The sequence below is a fragment of the Bufo gargarizans genome, chromosome 3 (assembly GCF_014858855.1).
Source record: "Bufo gargarizans isolate SCDJY-AF-19 chromosome 3, ASM1485885v1, whole genome shotgun sequence".
NCBI classification, from domain to species: domain Eukaryota; kingdom Metazoa; phylum Chordata; class Amphibia; order Anura; family Bufonidae; genus Bufo; species Bufo gargarizans.
The window spans coordinates 309850442-309871954 of record NC_058082.1 but is presented as its reverse complement, the minus strand read 5'-3'; the positions used below and the strand labels follow the sequence as shown (position 1 = coordinate 309871954).

The following is a 21513-nucleotide window of genomic DNA, read 5'->3' as shown; positions in this document are numbered from 1 at the left end:
CATTTCCGGGATGTTCGGCCGAACTTCTCGAACCCGAACATCCAGGTGTTCGCTCAACTCTAGTCAAAAGGAAAGCGGATCAATATTTAAAATTATATAGATCTAAAGCGTGATTGACCCCACAACACTTCACGGACCTACAGCACAGCATTTTTGCGGACTGGTGATAAATTTATTTTTACATTTTAAAATTATATAGGGCTGGACTCTGACTCACTAGATCCTTGTCACTCTCCAATTGGAGTACTATATTTACTCATGTGGGGATAACCATAGGGATATTGCTGCATATCCCCTTGGTTACAATGTGAATGCTACCTAGTTCGGATTCACTGCCGTGGCAAGTGCACACAGCTGCTACCACATCAGAGCACAGCCATATGATTAAAATCTAAATTGCAGCTCCCCCGACATGTTTCGCCACTGTCAGTAGCTCCATTTCCCCTGAGGACGCCACAGTTGTGGCAGTTGTGGCAAAACATGTCGGGGGAGCTGCAATTTCGTTTTTAAACATATGGCTGTGCTCTGACGTGGTAGCAGCTGTGTGCACTGCAGGAATACAGCATCCAGACTTAGGCGACAGGGAAACATACTCATGGGGGAAGGGCAGCGAGGAGAGTAACAACTCTAGGATAGGATCGTGGTAACCAGCTAACAGTTCTACAAAGGAAATAAAGCAAAGGGGTATTCCGCTGGGAACTCCACAAGCAAAGGGGTATCTAGCTAGAAATGTGAGAAATCCTGGAATACTCTACCGATCCCCTAACACTGATGGATAACATAGGGGGAGAAACGGTTGCCCCGGCAATGAATCCGAACTAGGTAGCATTCACATTGTAACCAAGGGGATATGCAGCAATATCCCTATGGTTATCCCCACATGAGTAAATATAGTACTCCAATTGGAGAGTAACAAGGATCTAGTGAGGTTTCCCAGTCAATATTGATCCTCTTTCCTTTTGACATTTTTTTAAAAATGAAATAAATGTTATGTTTTAATATTGACCACAAACGGGAACTATCTAGCCTTTGGCTACTGAATTGAATAATAATCAATCTTCTGGGTCCAAAAGGGTCCTTGATGTGAAAAAATAGTTTGAGAAACACACAAGTTATATTATTTCTTCTTTATTATCATCACCCACATAGTTGTATTGTACAGTGAGTTATACTGAAGTGCCACACCCTAGCAACAGTGAATAGACATTACAACACAAAACACGTGCACAATTACATGTTGGTTTCGAATGGTATGATGACCTTAGGAGCACCCATATCGGCATGTGTGCCTACGGTAACATTATGTGGTCTATTGTCATGGTGACCATTAACTAAATACTACGAACACAGTCTTTGCAAAAGAGATTGTCATCACAGTAATGTCCGCGCATCAGTAATTATTAGAAAAGTAGAACAATAAGAAACTAATTATAGTAGAGTGTTTTCGTGGGCACTCAAAAGGCCACCCCTAGTATAATGGACATTAAATTGCTCTGTAAAAATAGTGATGCCTAATAATGCTAACAAACTAAGGTTAGTGCCATTTCCTTCTTGTCTAATTATAATACTTATCTAACATGTGTATATTTCTTAAGACTTGAATGGATCTACCATTTCACAAGTAGTCTAGTACCATTTTTGTCAGTATATACAGGTGAAAATTTAATGGATTTTGCAATAGATGGCCTGTCCTCAGGATCACATCAATCGGGGTACAATTTCCCACATTCCCAGTGATCAGCTGTGGCCCTCCGTCTAGGCCATGTGAATTCACATTCATCGGTCACATGGGTCAACTAAATGGGGCTGGGATGCAACAGCAAGTACAGCCATCATCCAAAGAATGACGCTATGTTTAGTAAGCCGTGAAGAGGCCGCAGCACTGACTGGAGTTCTGATGAGCACCATGGCTTCCTAAACAGCTGATTAGTGGAGGTACCGGGGTCGGACTGAGGATAGGTCATCAATATGAAAATCCTAGAGAACCCCATTAAAACGTTACGGGAGAGGTTTAACAATAGTGTTGAAGGATACATAAATTTAGTTTGCAAAATTGTTGAATATTGGGAAAATTGCACCAATTTTTTTTTTAATGGGGCATATGGATTAATGCGTTTAGAGCACTTTGCAAAATACTCCTAATATACATTGCTAAAGAAATCAACTTTGTAATAAAAATGTCATGTTTGACCTTATTTTATGATTGGTCTTTCACAGCTGTGACTTTCTTAAAACTTAAGAGTACGGTCACACGGTTAGGTTTCCTGGTGGAGATTTGGACGCCAAAACTAGTGGTGAACTAAAAAACTGTGAAGTCCTATATATCACACAATGGATTTAATCATGACTTATAGTAGGGTCCACTAAGGTTCTATGAGGGTTTTCTTTGATTTGACAGTAGGCACTGCATGCTGAGCTATTTGTGCCAAGAAGTGTGATGGAAACCCTAACAGAGACGCCTATGTTGGTTCCTAATTCACTGATGAGCGACAGGGGCAATATTCGAATATTCGTCATATATTCGAGAATTCGTAATCTCCAGTCATTTTCTTGATTGCAAAAATCTGCAATCGGAAAATTCAGATAAAAATTTGCGATACAAAAATTTGAGATCAACACTACTCCTAAAGTCAAAGATATTGCAGCCTTCTCATTGGTCCACAAGCAAGAAGCAGGGAGGGATCATGGGTGCTGATGAAAAAAAAAATCTAGAATATTCGCGACTACGAAGCTATAGCAGAACCCCATTGAAGTCATTGGCAACCCAAACTTTGGGGCACTAAAATGGCTCTAAAAAAGTCATAGAAAGGGCTAGAGGGCTGCAAAAGGAAGAAAAATAGGGGTAAGAGCAGGTCAATTGCCCTGAGAAAAAATGTGGATAGGTTAATGAATTAAAATAGCAATGAATTTTAAGTAAAAAAGTAATGATCTTGAACTAGGAGGCGGAGGTCAAAGTGGAGTAGGATGTTGAGGTGGCGGTGAAAGCGGTGGTGGAGGAGGTAGCCAACACTATTTTTGTATTTTTTTTAAAATAAAATTTGGGAAGATCCCAAAACATAAATATAAAAAAGAAAACAAAGACAAAGTGTGCTCGTGTATAACAATGGCTGGGTGCGGCTGATATACTTGTCTATTCAGCACAAGGTACAGACAAGTCCTGTGTGATCCATGCCTGGTTCATTTTAATGAACGTGAGCTTGTCCACATTGGCTGTGGACAGACGGCTGTGCTTGTCTGTGATGACGCCCCCTGAAGCGCCAAACACACGTTCAGATAATACACTGGCTGCAGGGCAGGCCAGCACCTCCAAGGCGTAAAGGCTGCAGCATGTAGTCGCTCATGTATGCCAGGCTGCCCAGAGGCAATGACAGGCTGTCCTCTGTGGGAGGTGTATCATCTGTGTCCTCTGTATCTGCAGTGGCCAGGTATTGGTGTATAATATTCTGTATTTGTCATGACGCCAATTGCAGCGTGCGCAGGGTACTTTCCAAGGGCCCTTCCAAGGTGTTATAACGCATGTCCCAAGTTAGGAATGCCAGAGTGGTGTAATGGCCTATAACTTCTCTATAGTTTTGTGGTAGTTGTGTCGCGGTGTCTCCTACTTGGGTATAGCTGGACTCCTGTCTCCCTTACAATAAATTTGAGTGTAGTGATAGTAGGAATAATAGAGGAACTTTGCAGAATAAATAATGTCCAGACCTTTAGATGAAGTTCAAACGTTGCTTTACTTGAAATAACTTGCATCCAAACAGTATACAACTTTGGTCTCTTGGTCCCAGCAGGTTTTGGCAATGTTTGGCAGGAATGAGTACTTCTGCTTTAAATGTGGAGCTTGCAGAATAAACGTCTGCTTGATAGCTCTGTAACTGTGGCTGGATTAGCTTCTGCACTTATCTGGTACCTTCTACTGTGTGGGGACAGACTAGCTGAGGAGGAATAGGCTTCTCCTAGGACTCTGGACTTATCTCACAGATGAATTCTCAGGGGATGCTTTAATCCTGGAACTCTGGAGTTGGTTGGTCTGCATTTTCTGCTCTCTTCATCCAGCAGAGCTGAAGGTGCTCAGACTGGGTATATAACTGGACATGCCTCAACCGAGACTATGTCCTTGCTGTCTTCCCCAAGAAGGGGTTCTCCTGGACACTATCACACAGGCTTCCCCTGGCAGGGGTGGCTGGCACATTCCCTTTAATTTCCTTCTCCACCAATACTGCAGAATGTAGGTCCAGCCCACTTCTCCACAGAGGTAGCGCTAAGCTGGAAAAGACCATTCCAGCTCAGATACACTAAACTGTAGCTTGTACCTGCCAATGAGTTGCTGCCACATACTGGTAACCAGGCTAATTACATGAACCATTACTTTTAACAGATTTATATGCACATTTGTGGAGGACATAATGTAAATTATATCAGATGACAGTATAAAGGCTCTTAGGAGATAGTAGCGGGGTAGCGGCTCTGGGGTGTTGCATATCCCCCCAGCTATGCTCCAGTAATGCCCATGAGCTGCTTTGGGTGCCACCCTGCTGTGAACACGGTTCCTCCTCCTCATCATCCTCCTCCTCTACATCCTCCAGAACTCTGCCCTGGCTGGACAATTGTGTACATGGCCTCTGTTGGTGCAGGAACCCACCCTCAGAACCACTTGTGAATGACTGGCCTGATAACCGTGAAAATGATCCCTATTCCTCCTGTGCCACATCCTCTTCCATCATCGCCCAAAGCGTTTTTTTCAAGGAGACATAGAAGTGGGATAGTAACGCTGAGGACTGCGTCATCGGCACTGGACATGTTGGTGGAGTACTCGAAACAGCGCAACACGGCACACACGTCCCGCATGGAGGCCCACTCGCTGGTGGTGAAGTGGTGCTGTTCTGCAGAGCGACTCACCCGTGCGTGCTGCAGCTGAAACTCCACTATCACCTGCTGCTGCTCGCACAGTCTCTCCGGCATGTGCAATATGGAGTTCCACTTTGTGGGCACGTCGCATATGAGGCGGTGAGCGGGAAGGCCGAAGTTATGCTGCAGCGCAGACAGGCAAGCAGCAGCAGGGTGAGGACGCCAAAAGCGTGTATCGGGATAATTTTTCAGGAACATCTGCACCACCAAATTCAGCACATGCGCCAGGCAAGGGAAGTGCATCAAACCAGCTAGGCCCAAAGCTGCTACGAGATTTTGCCCATTATTGCACACCACCAGGCTGGGCTTGAGGCTCTGTGGCACCAACCTCTCATCGGTCTGTTGTTCCAAGCCTGTCCACAGCCCCTGCGCGGTGTGGGGTTTTTCTCCAAACAGATGAGTTTCAAAACAGCCTGCTGTTGTTTCCCCCTGGCTGTGCCCAAGTTGGTGGTGAAGGTGTAACGCTGACTAGATTGAGGAGGTGGCAGAGGAGGAAGCAGAGTAGGAGAATGAGGCAAAGAGAAACATCCTGCAATCCTCGGTGGTGGAAGGACATGCCCCAAACTGCTATCAGCCTTAGGCCCAGCCGCCACTGCATTTACCCAGTGTGCAGTTAGGGAGGTATAACGTCCCTGCCTGTGCTTACTGGTCCACGCACCTTACCACGCCAGGGAACTCCTTGGAGCTGGCTTTGGTGTGCTCAGTCCCTGGGTGCGGTGGGCAGTAGCAGGCGTACTGGCTAGGGGACCGCGACTCTGCTTTTGCACGCTGCTCCCTCTTTTGCTGTGCGGCTGGTGCTGTGTGACCGCCACCTCTTCCTCTCAACTGCACACGTCACTCACATGACCTTGATTCCATGTGGGGTCTAGGACCTCCTCATCCTCCACATCATCTTCCACCCACTCTTCACCCCTGCCCTCCTTGCCGGTCTGCACACTGCAGAAAGCAGCAGCAGTTGGCACCTGTGTTTCGTCATCATCAGAGATGTGCTGCCCACATCCTGAAACATAAGTGGTTGGGCATCAGTGCCCATCTCTTTCTTTTCTGGAGCAGGGCTAGGTGGGTGGCCCACGGAAACCCTGTCAGCAAAGTCCTCAAAAAGCATGAGAGACTGCTGCATGACTTGGGGCTCATACTGCTTGGCTGATTTGCAAGGGGGTGAGGTGAAAGACAGATGCCCATGGGCTGCAGGTTCCAATTCTGCGCTTTCAGCAGGGGACCGGGTGGGAGACAATGTGAAGGAACTGGAGGCACTGTCAGCCCCCCAATCTACTACCTCTACTCTACTTGTTCTGGCCTCACCATTAGTACACCGGTATTAGGGCCTACAAAATAACGCTGAACGTTCTGTCGCCTACGTGCACCTGAGGAAGGTGTTTCATTTGGGAGTGTAGCTGGCACAGATTGACCACATCCTCTCTCTGCACCAGGAGCTCCACCAACCCCAGCAGCACCAGGGCCACATCCCTTATTTGATGCTCTCATTATTCTTTGAGGTCACCCACTGAACTAACAGTCAGATTAACTATATTATTTTCCCTGTCACGTATGCAGTGCAGGTGTACTTCACGCAATAAATGGGTATATGACGTGCACCTAACAGACGGATTAACTATTATATTTATGTGTCAGGGGTACAAAGTACAATGTTGCATTGCACCCACGAAAAAAATAAAAAATAAAATAGCTGTAGGTCACCCACAGAATTAACAGCCACATTGATGATTATCTTTCTGTGTCAGGGGTGCAAAGATACACCATCCCACAAAAAAAAAAAAAAAAAAAAAGCACTAACACTCCCTCACTTCAGCTGCCTGCTTTGTGTCCCTTCACTACTGAGAGCTGATGGCCGGTGCTACAAGTGATCCAGCTTATATAGAGGCTGGGTCACATGATGCACCGGCCAATCACAGCCATGCCATTATGGCTGTGATGGCTTCTAAGCTTGTTCATTGGCTGCCCTGCAGCCTTTCAACAAGCTTTATTAAATGCCCGAACTTCGAACCTGGCAAAGTTCAGGTACCAAAAATCATAAAGTTCGGTATGGACCCGAACTTTACAGTTCGGGTTCGCTCAACACTATTCAGGAGCTCATGTCTTATTTGCTTTGCTTGAGTCAAATAAATAGTAATTGTTGTAGATTTTAGGAAAATATTCATATTTTAAAAGGTTATTAAAAACTGTTAAATGTTAACTGCATGTAGTTAATTTTTACTATAACGTATGTATTTTTGTGGCTTTAGGACAACTCCATGAACCTACAAATGTCAAAATAGAGTCCAGGAACTACAGTCTCTTTCTCACATGGCTTCCAGCTCCTGAAAATCCTTCTTCTGTAACCTATGAAGTACAGTACACCAATTTCACCTATGACAGTGACACCAATGATACATACAGGTACTGCTATACTACAACTGAATACTACTCTTTTGATCTGCACTGTATACAATAATATGTTTCAGAAATTGACACCCATACAAATGACAGATCATATGATAGATTAAGGGCATAGGGTTGAACAGAAACCCCTGATCATTGATCCCCTCTCCAACTTAATCCATGTAGTGATTCTGCTGTACAGGCCTCCTCCCACATCTCTCCAAATAAATGTTGTCATATTGGAGCAGAGTGGGGAGGAGGCCTGTATGGCAATGTCGCTCAGTTAGAGAGTGGCAGGAGGACACAAAGTCAGGGGGTGGGGAGGCCACTAGGAGTCACAATGACTCAGAGTGACCTCCCGTCTCCTGACTCAGCAATATTCCCCATCTCTCAAACTTCCTAGTGATGCTGCTGTACAGGCTCCTCTCCAATTCCCCCCAACATAGTGGCGCTAGATTGAAGAGGAGTGGGGAGACAGCCTGTACAGCAGTGTCGCTAAGTTGGAGAGGGGCAGGGACTCGAGGCTAGACATAATGGGAAGTAAACGGCATAAGAAGTATGGGCGTGGGGGTGGTGACTGCAGAGAGACAGGGGGCAGGCAGTATATAAGCTGGCAAGCTTGGGACTAGGAAGCCATTTTCTTGTAATGCTCCACAGGGAAGGTAGTATCCTCTGCATTTAGTGATGGACTACCATGGTCAGTAGGTTCCCTGTTCTCTTCATTCTCTCAATACCAACATAGTGCTCTTATAGTGAAGGCACCTCAGACACCTCATTCATCTCTACTTCTAAATTCATAGAAATATATAGTGATATCTCTATCAATAGTAGGGTTTATCAACTCTGGTCCTCGGGACCCACCTACCGGTCAGCATTTGAGAATATCCCACAGAATAAATACCTGTGGTAAGTCCTGATGCATGGACACTAATTATATCACCTGCTCAATACCAAGGAAATCGTGAAAACATGACTGGTAGGTGGTCCCGAGGAACGGATTTGAGAAACTCTGATCTAGACAGTGGAGGAGGAAATTGTGGAGGCATTACATACCATATGTATCTCAGAGGCTATACATGAGGGACTATTTTCTAGGCAGTAGAAGGTAAGAAGGTCCTCCAAATGTGTGAGTAAAACAGTTTTCATTTAAATTCCTGCTCATTCTGGGTTTTGGAGTCAAGGAGGTGGACTTATCAGTGATTGTCAGCCTTCCCTATACAAACTTGTATATCAATCTGCTCAACTCCTCCTGCAATATGCTGACTGCAAATTGCAGTGCATTTTCATGGTGACAGGTTTGCTTTAAAGGATGAAGTCATGGTTCTAAAGATTTTGGTAACCACAATGGCTTGACAAAGCCTGTCTGTGGAAGCACAATTAGGGGTGGGCGATATAAACGACATTATCTCCATAAATTCGGGCAACGATATAGATTTTAGCTATATCGCCCTATTGCGATAGATGACCAGGGAGCGGTAGTGAATTGAAGAAGCTTCTCACTCACCACTCTGTGGTCTGCACTGGCCAGGGCCTTGCATGCACACATCTTCAGCACGCTGGCTGGCGCTATGTGTGACGTCAGGTCCCTCCCAGTGCATGCTTGGAAAAAGACGTGGTCCGTCTCCTGCGGACTACATCAGCCAGCAGCGCACCCTGCAGCAAAGGGGGGGGGGGGGGGTGGATGCATATGGCATGGGGCTGATGCCGCTGGCTGGGGGACATGATGATGGTGGCAAACTGGCAATGGCATGGGGCTGATGATGCTGGCTGGGGGACATGATGACGTTGGCAAACTGGCAATGGCATGGGGCTGATGGTGCTGGCTGGGGGGCATGATGATGGTGGCAATAGCATGGGGATGATGGCGCTGACTGTGGGACATGATGATGGTGGCAATGGCATGGGGCTGATGGCGCTGGCTGGGGGACATGGATGATATGGCATGTGGCTGATGGCGCTGGCTGGGGCACATGATGGTGGCAATCGCATGGGGCTGATGGTGTTGGCTGGGGGACATGGATGATGATAGCCATGTAATTTGTATACATACAGAAGAAAATAATATATTGCGATATATGGTTAGATCCCACATGCTTTAAATTATATTAAGATATAGATTTTAGGCCATATCGCTCAGCCCTAAGCACAATTAGTAAATGGGTCATTCCCTACAATACCATTACAGAGATGTAAAGAATGGAAAATGGTTTCAGAGATGCTTAAAATTCGTATATCTAATACAAATATATTTTTGCAAGAAAAAGGTATTTAGTTCATACTTGTATACTTTTATATCTGGTGAGCAGCCAATTGTCATATTTGTCAGTTCATAAACCTTGTGATAAGGGGCATAGATACATGTAAAGCCCCATTATGTAAAGATACATGTAAAGCAGTGGCAGGGGATGAACCCTTTCTTCCCTCAGGGCTCCTGTATGATGGTAGTTGGGGTACCCTTAGTGTTATAAGTGTTGTATGGGTGCAAAGCAGGAGATGTAATCTCTCTCTCTCTCTCTCTCTCTCTCACTATCTTTACAATTAGTAAATCTGGGCCATAAACCTTAAATGGCTCTCTGCTTTGGACAATGCCATTGATGGCACCTTCAGCATTAACTGTAATCTGAAACGACAGCTGTAGGATAGCCTTTAGTTCTCCTGCAGGGGAAACAAAAAATGTCAAAGTTCATATAGACACTATTTGGCTGACAATGTAATGTATGGACATGCTGCGTCCTCCAGAGGGATAATAGATCAGATGCAGCAATGCACAAAGCTGTTGAATAAATGTTCAAAACAGATATACATTTACTATGTGCCTATCAGTAAGAAATGTAGAAAAATATAAGAAACTAACCACTTCATCAAAAAAAAAAAAATCCTGTTTGTCATGTGCTTCTGTAATCAAGTTTTATGTTTATCACAAGAGAGGTGGATCTCTAAGCTCAACCACTTTAGCGCTGGCTAGACTGAGGTGTAGAGTATAAGGAATCTCACCATTCTTCTCACCTGACTGTTTGGTGATAGATGCATTGTACCAAAGGAGTGTAGCCAACAATAGTCATCGATGGAAATGCAACAAGGAAGAAGATGAGATGGAACCAAAATCAGGAAACAGGAGTCTATACCAGAAGGAACCAGGTGACAAGACTGAAAAAAAGATACTAGAACCAGGCCAAGGTCGAGGCAAGAGTCATGATTAAAGTCAGAAAGAAAGTCTATATAATAAGCTGGAACAATAAACATGCAAGGATGTACCTTAATCTTCAGTTGATGAGTGTAGTCTACAGTCCGAATGTCATTTGAGAGCACTAGTTGCCCTGGCACCCAACACTGCTTGTGGCACAAAGGAGAAGAGCTGCATGTCCAGAGGAAGAGCAGGACAGAAGTAGTGGCATCTGGTGGCACAGTAATCTGACACAGTCGATGTCTGGTTCCGCTGCAGCATTGATGGAAATGCCGCTGATTTGAATGAGATTAGTAACAAATAATTTCTAAATCAAATTTGCATTGTAAGGCTACTTTCACACTAGCGTTCGATCGGATCCGTTCTGAACGGATCCGATCATATTAATGCAGACGGAGGCTCCGTTCAGAACGGATCCGTCTGCATTAATAATTTAGAAAAAATTCTAAGGCCCCTTTCACACGGGCGAGTTTTCCGTGCGGGTGCGATGCGTGAGGTGAACGCTACCCGCACGGAAAACGAATTGCACCCGCACTGAATCCTGACCCATTCATTTCTATGGGGCTGTGCACACGAGCGGTGATTTTCACGCATCACTTGTGCGTTGCGTGAAAATCGCAGCATGCTCCTCTTTGTGCGTTTTTCACGTAACGCAGGCCCTATAGAAATGAATGGGGTTGCGTGAAAATCGCATGCATCCGCAAGCATGTGCGGATGCGGTGCGATTTTCACGCATGGGTTCTAGGTGACAGTCTATTCACTGTATTATTTTCCCTTATAACATGATTATAAGGGAAAATAATAGCATTCTGAATACAGAATGCTTAGTATAATAGTGCTGGAAGGGTTAAAAATAATAAAAAAGTTAACTCACCTTCTCCTCTTGTTCGCGTAGATGCCGGTCTGTTCTTTAGCTGTGGGCTGAAGGACCTGTGGTGATGTCAGATCACATGCTCCATCACCACGGTGATGGACCATGTAATTGGAGCATGTGATCTGACGTCACCTCAGGTCATTCAGCCCACAGCTAAAGAACAGACCGGGATCTAAGCGAACAAGAGGAAAAGGTGAGTTAACTTTTTTTATTATTTATAACCCTTCCAGCACTATTATACTAAGCATTCTGTATTCAGAATGCTATTATTTTCCCTTATAACCATGTTATAAGGGAAAATAATACAATCTTCAGAACATCAATCCCAAGCCCGAACTTCTGTGAAGAAGTTCGGGTCTGGGTACCAAACATGCGCGATTTTTTCCACGCGAGTGCAAAACGCATGACAATGTTTTGCACTCGCGCGGAAAAATCGCGCATTTTCCCGCAACGCACCCGCCTCTTATCCGGGCCAAAAACATGACGCCCGTGTGAAAGAGGCCTAAGTGTGAAAGTAGCCTGAGCGGATCCGTTCAGACTTTCAATGTAAAGTCAATGGGGGACGGATCCGCTTGAAGATTGAGCCATATGGTGACATCTTCAAGCGGATCCGTTCCCATTTACTTACATTGTAAGTCTGAACGGATCCGCTCGCCTCCGCACGGCCAGGCGGACAGCTGAACGCTGCAAGCAGCGTTCAGCTGTCCGCCTGGCCGTGTGGAGGCGAGCGGAGCGGAGGCTGAACGCCGCCAGACTAATGCAGTCTGAGCGGATCCGCTCCATTCAGACTGCATCAGGGCTGGACGGAGGCGTTCGGGTCCGCTCGTGAGCCCCTTCAAACGGAGCTCACGAACGGACCAGCGAACGCTAGTGTGAAAGCAGCCTAAATGTGCTAATATGGCAAACCCTATAAATGTGTTACCGATGTGTGCTTGATTGTCTGCTATAGGTTTATAAATGGGCTCTGTTACTTCTATAACCCATATCGGTTATTCAACTTTTTTTAAATTAAATCTGATTAAACACTCACTTGTTTCATTCTTAAGATGGACACCGGTCCCTACATGTGAAAATATCTCCGCTACAGAGTGTAACTTTAGCTGTATCCTTATGAAATTTTGGGACTGGAACCACACCGTACAGGTGCGGACTGTTTCTCCTGCCAGATCTCCATGGGTTCAAATTCAAAATATAGAATACATGTTTACAGGTAGGTAATAATTCAGTTATCCACTATTTCCATATGTTTACATACAGTATATTCATTTAGGACACTACTACTGCTGCTACTACTCATTACTAGTGTTGGGCTCGAATATTCAAATAGCAATATTCTCGAAGTGCCGATATTATTCGCAAATATCGTCACTTCGAGAATATTTAGAATATAGTGATATATATTCGTAATTTCGAATATTCTAGATTTTTTTCTCAACAGTAACCTCCCTTCTTGCTTGTGGGCCAATGAGAAGGCTGCAATGTCTTTGTCTGAGCTTAGCAACATCCCTAGCAACCAATAGGAAAGTTGCCTACCCCTTACTATATAAGAACCTCCCCAGCAGCCCTTGTATGCAGTATCTTGCAGATCTGAGAGAGACAGCAGTGTTATTGCTGTGCTCTCCGCTTTCCTGTGTCAGTTAGTTTAATATATATGTGTGTTATATCCTGATATAGTGTAGCTGATAGGTTCTGCTTTTCCATACATACATGCTACACACATACATAGTGCTGTGATGTCACAAGTTCACAACAATACTTAGTGCACCAATCACTAATAAGTAGTCAGACCTGTTAAAATGTGAAGTTGAACAAATTGCGCCAAAATATTTGCATCATTGGTGCCGATTTCGCAATCGCGAATATATTGGAGCACTCTATCTGCATATAAAGCTATTGTAATGTTCTGCCGTGCCAACCATGTTCTCAAGTCTCAGGAAACTTCTAGCAGCTTGAAAAATTTTGCTATAGTGACCCACCCCTGTATTAAGAGCGCATTACACGAATATTACATTGCTGATTTTTCCCGATCAAGAAATTTATTTTGAATTTGCGAATTCTCGAATATATGAAGAATATTCTACCAAATATTCGCGAAATATCGTGAATTTTGTATATTGCCCCTGCCGCTCATCACTACTATTTTACAACTACAATGACTACCACTACCATTGGCCGAAAGGCCCTTAATCTCATATATACATTGTAGCAATCTGAGTATTTGCAGTTGGTTGGCAATGACAGATTCTCAGACTTCGGGGGTGCTTTCGTTGTCATCCAGTGCAACACAATACAAGGCATCCAATTTAAACATCACTTGGGTGAAGCCAGAGCACAAAAAGCATAACACAAAACAAGAAATGAACACCTGCCCGTCTGAGCGCTAACTATACAGGGAACTTCTCTCTCACCTATGCTTTCAGCATGTCAGAAGGGATATGACTTTGCATAGCCACACGGTCCAACAGCCACCATGCTCTGACCCTGACTGAAGCTCTGAGGCCTCTATTTATTCCCCAGCAACAATCCGAGTAGCTCTACCTGGGATCTCCTCAGGCCAAGGAAAATAGCCGGGCTGGAGTAAAGGGGCATTTACACGCGCCGAGCAGCAGCAGATTGTTGGGAAGGAAGCGTTCCTTCCAGACAGTCGGCTGCTCATTCAGTGGAGTAGACCACTGCATTTACATGCAGCTATCACCTACGCAGTATGAGGAAAAAGTATCACTATTGCGATCACTCGTCCTCATACAGCTGCTTTGTTTATGGGCAGCAGATTTTGATAGCACGGTCTGCTGCCCAGAAACGATAATTTAGGTGCCTCCACAAACGACAGGATCACCCGATGAAAGAGTGTTTCACTCATTCGTTGGGTGATCGTCAACACCTTTAGATGGGCACATCTGGCCAATAATCTGCACTTGTAAATCAACCTTAATGGTGTGGACTGGTAAATCCCACTACCAAACCTACCTACCAGTCAAAAAAAATCCTGCACACAACAGAGTCTGAACAAAACAACTCCAGCAAACTACACTTTGCTGAAGCAAATACAGCTTTCTGAATTCTTTTTATCTCCTCCAGCTGAGGACTCTGGGTGAAATATACACCCCCTCCAGCACTTTTCCACACACCTGGTTACAATATTTATACTATAAGGTTTGCTATGCTCTGGTTTGATAGAATATTTGATTTCTCAAATCAGCGTTAGGGCTCATTCAGACGGCCGTATGCTCTCCGCTAAAATGCAGATCCGTTTTTTTGCGGATTAGATGCTGTTACATTCACTTCTATGGGGCCCTTTTCTTCCATTGGATGGTTCAGCAAAAAATTTAATCATATCCTATACTTGTCAGTAAAAATCAGGACATGTCCCTATTGAAGTCTTTGGATCAGCAAAAAAACTGAATGCAATCCGTTTTTTTGCGGACATGCTGAACTGTCCGCAAAAAAACGGATACGCATTTTTGCGGACAGCATATGGCCGCCTGAATGAGCCCTTAGGCTGAGTTCACACTTCAGTTATTTGGTTCGTTATTTCTATCAGTTATTGTGAGCCAAAACCAGGGTCAGGTCAAAAACACAGAACAGATGCAGATCTGAGCTGATCTCTGAGGCGGTTCACTACTGGTTTTGGCTCACAATAACTGATGGCAATAACTGACCAAATAACTGAACTTGGCCTTAAAGGGGTTGTCTGACCACAAAAGTTTTTTTAGTGAAGGCCTGGAAGAAATAAGAAAAAAAAAACTCTAATGAATGCCAATCCATTCCAGCTCTGAGGCTCCCCCCCTCACTTGGTGGGCAAGAAGTGATGATCTACCATCTGTGGTCACATCTCTGGGGTCACGTGCCGCTCAAATACTCACAAAATTTGGACAACCCCTTTAAGATATTAAAAACATCTTTGCAATAAAGGGACACTAATATTATTTGAGACTTCACAAGATTAGCTCTCATCGATAAATGTAAGTAACATAAAAATCTGTCACGGTCATTGTTGTGGGCCGTGACACATTAGCCATACATGCTGGTTGCCAGGGGCAACGCATTGTTGTTGTAGCATGTGTGGGCTTTGCTCCCCTTCTCCTGGTTCCTCCCCTGTCTGGTGCTGGAGGGGTTAACTTCCTGGCTTGGTGTGGCCACTAGGGTTTTATCACTTGCGGCTTCCAGGCTGGAGTCAGTTGTACGCCAGCCTTTGTTGGGGCTGGAGCTTTTCTCCTTTCCTGGGTGTTTTATCTGCCCAGTCCTTGAGGGCCACCTAGTGGGATATTGATGTCTCTCCGATGTTTTCTATGCCATCTCGTTGTCTACCTTCCCTTCACTACCCTTGCATATGTTTGGTGATGTTTATGTATGGGTGGTTGTTGTCTTGTCTAGTGGTTGTTACATGTCTGGTCTGTTGGTGTCTGTAGTCCAGCATGTTTGCTAGACATGCTCCCTGTGTGTTGTGCCTCCGGAATCGGGTCTCAGGGTTCCCCGGAGGGGGAACTAAATGTCAGTGTGCAGCTCTGCCAGGGGGGCAGCCATGCATCCTGTCCACATGGGGCTCCAGTTGTCGTTGTTGCCGCGGCAGGTAAGTGCATGTTGTTTCTGGGCACTTGCCTGCCGATTCAGTAGCTGTGCACTGTCTGTCCCTTCCCTGGCAGCTAAGCCAGTGAGACTCCTGTTCATCAGTGTCTGGGATGAACAGGTCGTCTCAGCCCTTTCTTTATTTGAGGGATTATCAGGGCGACTCAAGGTCCCACGTTCCTGGGTATGAGCCGTCCTACCATCCAGGTCCGCTCATATGGTAAGAAGAAAGGGCCAGGATTAGGAAAGCAATAGGAGGTGACCTGCTCCCTTATCCTATCTCTTAGGCCTAGTTGCTCTTCCCGCTCTTCGTTGTACAGTGGGGGGTTTCCCCCACTCCCCACTGTGACACTATCCTACACTAATGCTGTTTTTGTTTTTATATTTATCTTTTATATTACCCAAATTTACAATAATTTTTTTTATGGTCAGATGTGGTTTTCCTATTGTAGCGGAAGGCAGGAATGACACAGATCATTGCAATCTAGTAACTCCCCTTCATCTCTTTTGTGTCACTAAGACCTGATGACAGTAGGCAAAGACATGCAAATTGCTCCTATCTGCCCCTAGTGGCCAACTATATATCCATAAAGTTGCTATCACTGTCAAAAGCATTTACTTTTAGCATTTGAGTTTGTTTAAATTTCCTTTGTTTAAAGGTATACAGAACTTATTGATGACATCCTCAGGATAGGTCATGAGTATCAAATTGGTGGGGTCTGACTCCCATTACCCCCGCCAATCAGCTGTTTGAAGGCAGCACTGTGCTCAGACAAGCACTGCAGCCTCTTTATAGTAAACAAAGCACAGCACCATGCATTGTATAGTTGTTGTACTTGGTATTGCAACTCAATTATTTTTAACTTGAATGAGACTGAGCTGCAGAAAGACCATGTGACTGATGATGTCACCAGCTGAAAAAGAGACCACAGCTCATGCTCGAGAACCACAACCCCTTCCAAAAGCTGACCATAGAGGTGCTGGGAGTTGGACCCAACAATCAGCATAGGTCATCGGTATGTACGTTCAGACAACACCTTTAACCGCCCTCCGGACCGCCTAACGCAGATCCGCGGTCCGGAGGCGGCAGCTCTGCGCAGAGTGATGCGCCGGCGCGTCATCTCGCGAGAGCCGAGACTTCCTGTGAACGCACGCACACAGGCACGCGCGTTCACAGGAACTGAAGGTAAGAGACAGGATCTCCAGCCTGCCAGCGGCGATCGTTCGCTGGCAGGCTGGAGATGCGATTTTCTTTAACCCCTAACAGGTATATTAGATGCTGTTTTGATAACAGCGTCTAATATACCTGCTACCTGGTCCTCTGGTGGTCCCTTTTGTTTGGATCGACCACCAGAGGACACAGGTAGCTGTGTAAAGTACCACAAAACACTACACCCCCCCTTTCACTTATTAACCACTTATGAACCCCTGATCACCCCATATAGACTCCCTGATCACCCCCCTGTCATTGATCACCCCCCTGTCATTGATCACCCCCCTGTCAGGCTCCGTTCAGACGTCCGTATGATTTTTACGGATCCACAGATACATGGATCGGATCCGCAAAACACATACGGACGTCTGAATTGAGCCTTACAGGGGGGTGATCAATGACAGGCGGGTGATCACCCATATAGACTCCCTGATCACCCCCCTGTCGTTGATCACCCCCCTGTCATTGATCACCCCCCTGTCAGGCTCCGTTCAGACGTCCGTATTATTTTTACGGATCCACGGATACATGGATCGGATCCGCAAAACACATACGGACGTCTGAATGGAGCCTTACAGGGGGGTGATCAATGACAGGGGGGGTGATCACCCATATAGATTCCCTGATCACCCCCCTGTCATTGATCACCCCCCAGTAAGGCTCCATTCAGACGTCCGTATGATTTTTACGGATCCACGGATACATGGATCGGATCCGCAAAACACATACGGACGTCTGAATGGAGCCTTACAGGGGGGTGATCAATGACAGGGGGGGGGGGTGATCACCCATATAGATTCCCTGATCACCCCCCTGTCATTGATCACCCCCCTGTAAGGCTCCATTCAGACGTCCAGATGATTCTTACGGATCCACGGATACATGGATCGGATCCGCAAAACACATACGGACGTCTGAATGGAGCCTTACAGGGGGGTGATCACCCATATAGATTCCCTGATCACCCCCCTGTCATTGATCACCCCCCTGTCATTGATCACCCCCCTGTAAGGCTCCATTCAGACGTCCGTATGATATTTACGGATCCATGGATACATGGATCGGATCCGCAAAACACATACGGACGTCTGAATGGAGCCTTACAGGAGGGTGATCAATGACAGGGGGGTGATCACCCATATAGATTCCCTGATCACCCCCTTGTCATTGATCACCCCCCTGTTATTGATCACCCCCCTGTAAGGCTCCATTCAGACGTCCGTATGATTTATACGGATCCACGGATACATGGATCGGATCCGCAATACACATACAAACGTCTGAATGGAGCCTTACAGGGGGGTGATCAATGACAGGGGGGTGATCACCCATATAGATTCCCTGATCACCCCCCTGTCATTGATCACCCCTGTTGTGCATTTTCATACATATGCAATATTATCTAATGACATTATGATCAAAATGTATGCTCATCTCATTGCCTTTAAGAATAAAATCAGCCTGAACCAAAATTCTATTATGTGGCTGAGGAAGCCAAGATGAGTTCATGGCAAGTTCAATTAATAAAAAAAATAATTGTGAAAATAAACGGACATTGTGTTTAAAAGTTATTGCTAAAGAGATGGGACCATCTGTAAGGAGTAAGTCAACTCCCTAAAACATATATGTCTGGAGGGAACAAGGTTATTTGATAAGGTTTCAGGTCCTTGAGGCACACCTGCTATATGAAGTTCAATTTATATATTCATAATTATATTATATATATCTCTGCATGGTATATTTTGTTTACAACACATGTTAATCAATAATTCATATAATGTATTATCTATGTGTAACAATGTATCGATATATATATATATATATATATATATATATATGTGTGTTATACCATGTATTCATCATTTAGAAGGTATTGTAGAAGGTATAGAAACAAGTAAGTTTATGTTAATTGGATTTTCTGAGAAGAGAAAATGTTATTTCAAAACAATAGTTATTCATGGATGTAGATAAGTGAAATGTACAAGTTCCAATGCCAAGCATCAAAGCTGCTATATAAAATTTTCATCAAGTCAAACTATATTTCAAAAAGATAGGAAAAGACAGTCAACTCCAACAAGTCCAGGATATAGGTAATTAAAAGTGTCAGGGAAAGACCTTCCTCAATGATTTGTATAGAAAGGTCAACAAGGTCCTGAAAACATATTATTAGATATTTAATTTTAATGCTTAAAAGTTGTGATGTTCATTTACAATACCGCAGTGCCATCTGGAGGCAGATGGACAATATTATATTATTTCATTATTTGTTCTTGACCATATTAGGAGTTATATGACGTCATGATGTTATTAGCATGCAAGTACACCCACCTCACCTGATTGGGAATCCCTAATCTAAAGGGGATGATTCTTAGATAAGGGGGGGAATAATTACTCGTGTGCGGGGTAGCAAAAAAAAAAAAGAGAACTAGAGAAAGAGGAAAAAGATCCATATATCCATTGAACCATTCATTCAAAAAGAAAAACTTTACCAGAAGAAACTTGGATTATACTTTTTGGATTACTAGGAAAGTTCTTCAGAACTGGTCCCATCTGAACTCTGTCTGCCTTTGACCCGTAACGTATATCTTGTTTACTACTCATGATATTAATAAGATATTTCTCTCAGTATATAGCCAAGAGTTCCCATACTGTGGGAATATAGTCTTAGGTGCCTCCATAATGCTGATTATTCTCTTAGCAAAGATGCATATTGTTAATAGAAGATCTGACATTATTTGAAAAGAGGACTAAACCCTTGGAAAGTTATTTTTTCTTAGTCTGATTGCCGAGCTGAATATTTTATCATATTAATATCATATATTTTTGATTGGTCATAGGAAAACAGAGTTAAGGGATAACAGTTATTTTCCTGTAAATCCGTGTTTTATTGTTATAGCCTGTTTGATAACAGAAGATCCTAAGTTTCTCTTGGTACATGAGTCCGTTTGTTAAAAGTATGACACTGGTTGTCATAAATCACCAAGTTATACTGTGCTGATCAGATAGGGGTGTGTCAACACCACCGTGTGGTACATTTTTACATTTTGGGTGTTACTTTGTAACTTTATCATTTGTTTTGCAGTTGTATTGTTTTTATATTCTTGGTTTTTATAATAAACAATTATATATTTTGCACATACAATTGTCCCTTTGTTTCACTGCTTGCACAAATCAAGTTAAGATACTTGATAAAAGAACTTAGAGGCGTTTTTTATGTCCGCCTGGAGGATAATATAATTTTTATATTTTTTTTTTATCCTCTCTTTTATATGAAGATTCTCTCATATAGAAGATATATGACCCCCCCCCCTGTCATTGATCACCCCCCTGTAAGGCTCCATTCAGACGCCCGTATGATTTTTACGGATCCACGGATACATGGATCGGATCCGCAAAACACATACGGATGTCTGAATGGAGCCTTACAGGGGGGAAGGTGATCAATGACAGGGGGGTGATCACCCATATAGATTCCCTGATCACACCCTTGTCATTGATCACCCCCCTGTCATTGATCACCCCCCTGTAAGGCTCCATTCAGACGTCCGTATGATTTTTACGGATCCACGGATACATGGATCGGATCCGCAAAACACATACGGACGTCTGAATGGAGCCTTACAGGGGGGTGATCAATGACAGGGGGGGGGGTGATCACCCATATAGATTCCCTGATCACCCCCCTGTCATTGATCACCCCCCTGTAAGGCTCCATTCAGACGTCCAGATGATTCTTACGGATCCACGGATACATGGATCGGATCCGCAAAACACATACGGACGTCTGAATGGAGCCTTACAGGGGGGTGATCACCCATATAGATTCCCTGATCACCCCCCTGCATATTGAGTCCATGAAATATTGAAATTTTTGTCCCAAGTTAGCGGAAAGGGAGACTTTGTGAGAAAATACAAAAAAAAAAATCAATTTCCGCTAACTTGTGCCAAAAAAAAAAATATTCTATGAACTCGCCATGCCCCTCATTGAATACCTTGGGGTGTCTTCTTTCCAAAATGGGGTCACATGTGGGGTATTTATACTGCCCTGGCATTTTAGGGGCCCGAAAGCATGAGAAGAAGTCTGGGATCCAAATGTCTAAAAATGCCCTCCTAAAAGGAATTTGGGCCGCTTTGCGCATCTAGGCTGCAAAAAAGTGTCACACATGTGGTATCGCCGTACTCAGGAGAAGTTGGGCTATGTGTTTTGGGGTGTCATTTTACATATACCCATGCTGGGTGAGAGAAATATTTTGGTCAAATGCCAACTTTGTATAAAAAAATGGGAAAAGTTGTCTTTTGCCAAGATATTTCTCTCACCCAGCATGGGTATATGTAAAATGACACCCGAAAACACATTCCTTAACTTCTCCTGAGTACAGCGATACCACATGTGTGACA

At 44.3% G+C, this 21513-nt stretch overlaps 1 protein-coding gene across 2 annotated transcripts in view; it reads left to right on the top strand.

Annotated features, from left to right (window-relative positions):
* IFNLR1 (interferon lambda receptor 1) overlaps positions 1-21513 on the top strand; it is a 99345-nt gene that overhangs the window by 64622 nt on the left and 13210 nt on the right. For both annotated transcript variants that reach the window (XM_044286134.1, XM_044286135.1), the window contains 2 exons: positions 7143-7296; positions 12383-12546. In XM_044286134.1, the coding sequence (XP_044142069.1) occupies positions 7143-7296; positions 12383-12546 (318 nt within the window). The remainder of the gene's footprint in view (positions 1-7142; positions 7297-12382; positions 12547-21513) is intronic.